Raw genomic sequence first — 7881 nt, forward strand, 5'->3', positions numbered from 1 at the left:
CTCAGAAGTCCCTCGAATCTGGCCAGAGAAGTCTCTGGCCGCTTTAGCCCGCCAAAGAAAAGCAGCCTCATTTGGAACGTAATGAAACATCCAAGAAACTCGGGCAGTGTGGAGCCCAGAGTTCATCCAGGCTCACTCTGCACTACAGAGGCCGCCGAACTCACCCCTGCGACCCAGCCCTGATCTTCGGAGAAGGGGAGGATCTTTGAAATACAAAATGGTTTGAAAGGGCATTTCAAACAAGGCCAAACGCTGCACCTACATACACACCGGAGTGACATTTCCTAAACTCAAGCAGCACTCTTCTCATCTCTCCACCCCCTTGCCTTATAAACTTGTTTGCCCTCCGTCTAGTAAAGCCCGGTGTGGGGGCCAAAATAATAGGAATGTTAAACACCAAAGAGCTGCCTTCCAAAGACCACATTTCTCCCAGCATTGCAGCAGACAAAAACAAATAAATCGCATTTTAAAACTTGGATGTGTGCGTGCCCAAATGCCCTTTGTGTCCTCCGGGCGGTTCAGCTACACTTCAGGATGCTTGCGGCCTCTGGCTCTAGGCTCAGTTGCTGTTTAGCCACTGTCCCCTCCCCTCGGCATCCCGCTGCCTTCCCCACCTACCCTCAGCCGGAAGAGCCCGCGGTGTACACGTTAGTACCTTGCGTCCCCACCCCTCTCCGAGTTCTCTCAGAACATAAAATAATTTCCAGCAGTCTCTCCTGCTCCCCCCAAGCGCGGCTCTGGCCAAGCAGCAGTCCCTTCCACCCCGCTGCACTTCAAGGTCTGCCCCCTTTATTTACAGAGAATTAAGAAGTGGGTGATTAGGACTTCCTGGCCGGCAGAAGCAACCCTGATCCTAGCTCAGGCTGCATTTAGTGACTCCCAGACCCTCTCTAGGAAACTGAACAGGAGAAAAAAGTTGCTCTTTAAGCAGCAGGAAACTTTCCCCTTCGTCAAGGCCTCAGTCAGGGGGCTTGGAACAAGCAGCCCTGCGTCCTTTGGCCAGGAATCCTGTCCTTGGGGAGAAGGCCCAGGCAAGGTTCTGAGGACACAGTCACTCTGGGCTGTGGGGTTTGGAGGGACCGGGCCGTGGGAGTGGAGGAGTCTATATCTTCCGGGTCTTTGACTCAAGGGGCAGATGGGCTGGCTTCCTCCCCTGTCCTTTCCTAAGGCAAGCAGCGCGCTACCCCATGCAGAAATCACTCCCACTCTAACTGTCCGCCTCCCGCCCCCACAGACACACACACACACACACACACACACACACTCTAGCTCACACTCACACACAGTAAGCTGGGTCCGGGGGTCGGTTTACCCATAGATCGCGTCCTTGTCTCGCTTCAAGGCGTCGTTGACAGCGGATCCCATGCTGGCCGGCATGACATTGGGGTGCGGGGCGTGCGCGCCGTAGTGCTGCGTGGCGTGAAGCGGCGGCCCGTGGTTCAGGTGGTGAACCGGGGGGATCGGCCGCGGGGCGTGAGGGTCTCCGTACATGGAAGCGGGAACCCCTACTCCGTCCATCCCGCCGTAATGAGGCAGCTCATCGTACTGTCAGAGCCGGCCAGGAGGAGGGGGCGCAGGGGTGAGAGAGAGAACAGAAGAGAGAGACAGACAGAGAGAGAGAAAGAGAGACAGAGAGAGAGGGAGAGAGAGACAGAGACAGAGAGAGACAGAGTGAAAGAGAGAAAAGCACGGGAAAGAGCAAAGCCAGAAGTGGGAATGGGATAGAGAAGGGAGGGGGAGGCAGAGAGAGAGAGAGAGAGAGAGAGAGAGAGAGAGAAATAAAAACAAAGTCAGAAGGAAAAAAGTACCCAGCACAAGTTGAACACACAAGAAACCCAACCAGCCGAAACAACGGAGTTGAAAGTTATGGGAAGGGAGGTTGTTTTAAAATCTTAAACGGAACAGGACGACCCCAGAGCAGCATTTAGAGGAGGAAGAGGAGGCGGTGAGGCCGGGGATGGAGGGGGCGCAGGGAGGCCCCGCTCCCGCCGGAGGTTGCAGAGCCGAAGCGAGCCAGCCCAGGGAGAAGTGGAGAGAGCGCGAGGAGGAAGCCCCGATCCCACCCCTAACCCCCCTCCGCCTCCGCCAGAGGATCCAATAAATCAAAAGGCGAAATGAAACAAAATAAAAAGAGAAGAAAAACGCTAATAAGCAGGACGAGGACGCCGAGGGCGAGGGAAGACTAGGGCCAGTGCTTCCCCGGGGGGCCGGGAGCGGAGGGTAGGGAGGAAGAACGTGAAAGTTACCAGAAACATTATTTAGCAGCGGATTCCCTGCGTCCTTGTCAATTTCAGAGACAAAACAAGCAGCCCAGGCTAGTCTAGGCGGAGGCGCAGCGGCTGCGACAGCGCGGCCCCAGAGGCGGCCCCGGCGGCGGCTCCTACGCAGCCCGCGCCCGCCTGGAGCCGCGGGAGCAGCGGCGCGGCAGAGGCGGCGAGAGAACCGGGGGGATCGCGCTGCTGGGGTAAAAGCTGGAGCGAGGCGAAAGCGTGTAACAATTGCACACGCACGCACACTCATAGCACTCACAGGCACTCGCCGCCCGCCCGCTCGCACAGCGCTGGAACACGCGCGCCCAGACACGCACACACGCACGCACACACATTCGCACACACGCAGAGGCACGGGGGGGAAAGAAGCCGATGAATAATTTTGCTGCTATTTTTTAAAATACTGGCCGCCATCATCAGGCAGCGAACAGCAGCGGTTGCAAGGGAGAAGAGGCATCGGGGCAGGCCCCTCTTAGGAGAGGATTTATATCTAGGTAAGTGTTGGAGATTTAAACCTACCCTTTGCGCCATCAGTCTGCGCTCCAATAAACTCCTGGATGTGTCGTATATTTAATATCCCAGTCCGGATAAGAAAGTGATCTAGGCTGAAGATTCCTTTTTTTTTTTTTCCAAACCAAGGAGACTTCTCCCAATTCTCCAATATGTTAATTTTTAGGGGGGGAAGCCCAGGCAAGACAACGAAGACTTTTTTTTTTCCTGTGATATTTCTTCTTTTTCTTTTTTCCTCTTCTTCCTCCTCCTCCTGATCTTCCTCCTCCTCCTCCTCCACCTCCTCCTCCTCCCCCCTCCCCTCCTCCTCCTCTTCGGTACTCCTTTCCCCCTCTTTCTCTTCTCTTCCTCTCAGTTGGAAAAAAAAAGAAAGAAAAGAAAAAGAAGAAAAAGAAGAAAAAAATTGTCAAGCCCCCGAACTGAAGGTTATGAGCGGCCCGTCAGCAGCCCACATGTAACCGAACTGTCGTGTTTCATGGCTTTTTGCCACTCCAGATGTCAATCAAAGCCCGGAATGTCAAGGTAGTGAATGAATGATGGTTGATGATGATGAAGAGGAAGAATCTTTCAGACCCGTTTTTTTTTCTTCCAGTAAAACTCCACGAGGGGTTTCTGCTTCTTGAAATTTTTCCTCCCCCTCCCCCCTTTTAGCTTTGCCCCCGCGATATCGCTAATAGGATCCTCTCTCTTTAAAGTATTGTTGAAAAAAAAGCGGGGAGAAAAATGAAGAAAAAAATGAATAGTTTGCAAAAATTGGACTTCCTCCCCCCCTTTCCTGGTAGGTATTTTGTCTCTCCCTCTCTCGCGCGCGCTCGCTCGCTCGCTCTCACTCGCGCTCGCTCTCTCTCGCTCGCTCTCTCTCGCTCTCTTTCTCTCTCTGGGAGATGAGTGAGTGTCAGTAGGTGTTGGCAGGTTGGCTGCTGCCTGGCTTATAGACGAGCCTCAGTTTGGCGGCGCGGGTCGGCGGCGGGAGAACGAAATGACGGAACCCGGAAGTCGTGGTGGCCATAGCCCGTCGCGCGGCGGAGACACATCCCGGGAGCGGGGAGCGGGAGCGAGGAGGAGCGCGCGGCGAGGAGCCTCTGATATGCAGCGAGTGCGATCCGACGTCCCCGGCCGGGGGGAGGCGGGGGCCGGGGGGAGGGGAGGCTGGAGCCGCGCGGACCGAGCAAATCAGAGAGCCTGCTGCTCCGCGGGGACGGCGGGGGAGGAGGGAGGGGAGGGGGCCGGAGGGCGCGCGGGTGTGCGTACGCGGGCGCGCGCGCGAGCGAATGGGGAGCGAGGAAGAGGGAGAGGGGGAGAGAGAGAGAGAGACAGAGAGACAGAGAAAGAAGAGGACAGGGAGAGCGCAGAGAGGAAAACTGCAGAAAACCACAGGGAAAGTACGGTACAGCCTCAGATCTTTTTACTTATTATTTTTTAAAACTAACTTCTACTTTATTTTCCCATCGCGCCTGGCTCCTGCCTAACTGGGTCGCGTCGTGGACGTTTGGCATGGCGCTCTCGCTTTTGTTCCTTTTAATTCCGCAGTCCCCCCTCCTCTGCACGCCGATCACAGCGCCCCGAAATCTTGCTGCTAACATCTTAGGGAAGCGGGCTCTGCAGACGCTACCACCGCCGGGCTACAGTTTTGTTTTTTTTGTTTTTTTTTTGTTTGTTTGTTTCCCCCAAGTGGCACTTTCTTCCCAGTGCAGATCCAGGACCCTTGTTGTCAATATTCATTTTTTCCCCCCAGCTCCAGAAGAGACCAGCTTAACTCAGAGCAGACTCCCTCCCAGCGGTGCAGACAAGGGCCACCCGAAGAGGCTCTGGGGGCCGCAGCGGAATCGGGAGGGAGTCGTGGGGTGTTTGGTGTCCGACGTAGCCAAGGGGGTGTGTATGCGTGTGCGCGCGCGCGCGACTGGTGTGCGCCTCCAAAGTGGGTCTCAGCGAGCTGGAGGACACGAGCAGGGAAGACACACGGGAGGGAGAAAACAAGAGAGGGAAAGAGAAGATGCCTGGCTATGAGTGGCTGGCGCTGTTTTTGTCGCCCGCGGCTCAGCGACTGGGCCGCGGGAAAGCAGGCTGAAGGCTGTGTTAATTATACCGGGGCGATCACGCTGGGTCGGGAAGACGCGGCTGGCTCCGAATGAACTTTTCCCAAAAGGAAAAGGAGGAGAGTGGGAAAGGAAGGTTGCTACCCCGCACGGCTCGTGTGGAAACTATTTCTGGCCGATGTCCGGCCCAATGCCGGTCTCAAACTGCTCTCGGCTTTACCTCTGTCCCATGCCTGTCTCAAGCTGCACCCGGCTTTACCTCGGCGCAGCCGGTTTCCCAGCGGCTGTGCGTCAGTCTCACCGAGCCCGGAGCTGGGGGCGGAGCTATGGTCACCCCGAGCGCCGCGCGCCGCAGCCCCACAATCCGCTCCCCAACTTTTTCCCTTGCTCTGGTACACGATTCCCGGCCCAGAGAACCGGGAGCAGGCCGTTCTTCAACAGTCGCCTCCCTCCCCAACTCTGAACCCCATCTGGAAAATAGAAAGTAGCGTACGGTCCTCGAGCTGCTTTGGCCGGACTTTCCTGCGGGGGCGGGAGTGGATAGGAGTGGTTAGGGAGAGGAAAGTACTGTGTGTTTGTGTGTGTGTGTATGTGTGTGTGAGGTGTGTATATGTGTGTGTGTGTGTGTGTGTGTGTGTGTGAGAGAGAGAGAGAGAGAGAGAGAGAGAGAGAGAGAGAGGAGAGAGAGGTGGGAGGGCTCTTTTTGGCCCCCTTTCCATCTTCGCTACACTGTGAGCTCTTTAGGGCAACACCAACTAGGCTAAGATAGAAGCCTGCAGAGACTCCAAGGAGAGTCGGAGAAATTTGGCCTCGTTTTAATAGGGCTAGGGAATGAGCTCCGGAGGTCAATAAAGCCCTCCAAAAATGATGAATGATGGAGCACCTGTGATGATGATAGTGATTACCAGAGCAATTAAACAGTTTGATTAAATGAGCCATCATAACAATGATGTCTGCGGGAAATCGGCCCTCACATATAAAGAAAGATAGTTCGGAGGGGCTGGCAGAGGCGCGGATCGCGAGACGCCGGGCACAGGGGCTTCGGTCCGCGAGGTTTTTGCCCTGATAGCATGAGCAGGGACCGCGGGGCTGGGGCAGCTTCAGGGAGGAGAGTCTAGTCTAGGTTTTCCACCTTTTTGCCTAGGGTGTGAAACCTGAAGGTTTGAGTGGGAGCCCTCCCTCCACCTCCTCTCTCTCTCTCTCTCTTTTTTTTTTTTTTCCTAGAGGAACTCCAAGATTAAATATATCCTTCTCGTTTGACGCTGAGTTGCTGGTCGACATATTTTTAAAAGGTGAGTAAAAAAGAAGACTTAAAGTGTTGGTCTCCAGAATTTTATTTCAAGCGGCAATTACACTAGCTCAGTTTAGCTGCCATAGTACAGATGAAGGCGAGAGGAGGGAGAGGAGAGACCGCGCATAATCTGGTCTCACTGCCCAGCGTTGTCGACTTTGTAGAGTTGTAGGTGTTGGTGAGTCCAAGTTCGCGGTGCAGCGCCGCTGGCTGAGAAGTTTATACTCAGTTTTTCAGTGTTTACCCCTCCAGTTGTCCTTAAATTCAGCATTGGGTGTTTACTGCCGCCGATGGGATTATTGTTCTTTTAAATGTCCTGCTAACTAAACGCCAGTTACTTTTACTTTTTAGAGAAACTCCTCAGTTTCCTTGATAAACCCTCCTTTTTGTAAAGATCATCTTAAACCGGAATCTGTGCACGCATAGTCTAAACATTGAACGATTTTCTACCTTGCGCTTCTTTTACCAGTTTCTTTCCTCATAATAATATTGGCAAGATTAGCAGTGCATCCCTATAGCTTTGATTTAGAAACTCTTCACTTGCATTTTTAAAAGTGTTTCTTTTATGGCACTGCAACTGAGTAAAAACCGTTCAAGTTGATGATTTCTATCAATTAATACAGTAACAGTTTATTTGCAGTAAGCTCGGGTTTTACAAAAAAAAAGAAAAGTCAAATCTTTATTCTTTGGGCAATGCGAAAGGCACTTTAATTTGAACTCCACTACGTCCTTTATTTCTTGCTAACATTCTGTAATTTCTTTTGCGTTTTATTGGATACATTAAAGTAAACAACGGGGCAGTCTGGATTTCCCAGGTGTAGGAAGGAGAGAGATGACATTTGAAGATTGTGTGGAAGAAAAAATCATCTTTACCTTTAAAGACTTTTAGTTAAGGAGTGTGAGTCTTAAAAGTGAATCTCTGCCGAAGAACATCTGTGTGGTTTTCAAATTCAGCAGTTGCTTAAAGGAGGACCCCAAATTTTGCAAGTAAAAAGATTTCACCTACCTTGTGGTTTATGAAATTGTTAGTTTAAAATGGCAATCCAGCATAGTGGGTAATACACAAGATCAAGTTGGAGTTGATTCAGGAACTCAGTTCAGGATCAGTCTGATGATTTTAAAGGACTGTTATTACTTATAATCATCAGCTTGCAGGTATTTTGTTAATATACCCGAGGAAGGTTCATCTGCTACTGAAGAATTTTATTGGCTCCCCACCCCCAGTTTTCCAGTCCTGTAGAAACCGTTCCACGGCAGTGGGGTGATCATTCCTTGCGATTTCTTCCCGCATTTTCAGCCACAGCCCTGCCACCCAGGCGTCGAGGCTTCTTTGCTGGCCCACCTTTGGGGTAATGGGAAAGTGGGTGGGGCAGGCCCTAGAGACAGGCGAGAGATGGGGGTCAGAGGAGGCACCACAGACCTCCTTCAACAGTCAGCTCCTTCTGCCCAGGCTGGAAATGGTTTTAACAGGCGGTAAAATTTCATCTTGCGGTGTCAAATTGGGGTCATTTTGGGGTTAGAGTTCTCAGTGTCCGAGAGGAGCTGTCCAGCTGCGTGGGGACTCATTAACTGCAAAAGATCTGTTTCAGTAAAAACAATTCAAAGACAATCAGAAGGCTAAAGACCCTCTACAAATCGCATTTTACAAGTGCCCCAGAACAAATATGGATGGTGAAACCCATTTCTTCAGAATCCCAAATCAGCTACTTAGCTTTGGAGTAGGGGGTGGGTGCACTGCATTAAAAAGAGGTGAAAAGGAGGGGACCAAGGAGAT

At 52.4% G+C, this 7881-nt stretch overlaps 1 protein-coding gene across 8 annotated transcripts in view; it reads right to left on the minus strand.

The window, feature by feature from the left end:
- The window catches only part of Meis2 (Meis homeobox 2), a 207678-nt gene extending 204633 nt beyond the window's left edge, over positions 1-3045 (minus strand). For 4 of the 8 annotated variants that reach the window (XM_005381188.2, XM_005381187.2, XM_005381191.2 and 1 more), the window contains exons 1-2: positions 2790-3045; positions 1313-1545 (exon numbers count right to left, since the gene is read on the minus strand). In XM_005381188.2, coding sequence (XP_005381245.1) covers positions 1313-1545; positions 2790-2801 — 245 coding nt within the window. In that variant the 5' untranslated portion in view covers positions 2802-3045. Of the gene's footprint in view, positions 1-1312; positions 1546-2246; positions 2361-2789 lie in introns of those variants that run through there. The other 4 variants (XM_013512565.1, XM_005381192.2, XM_005381190.2 and 1 more) reach the window with 2 other exon arrangements.
- Between the last annotated feature and the right edge of the window lie 4836 nt (positions 3046-7881).

The sequence above is a fragment of the Chinchilla lanigera genome, unplaced genomic scaffold (genome assembly GCF_000276665.1).
Source record: "Chinchilla lanigera isolate Chin_1 unplaced genomic scaffold, ChiLan1.0 scaffold00015, whole genome shotgun sequence".
Taxonomy (NCBI): Eukaryota; Metazoa; Chordata; class Mammalia; order Rodentia; family Chinchillidae; genus Chinchilla; species Chinchilla lanigera.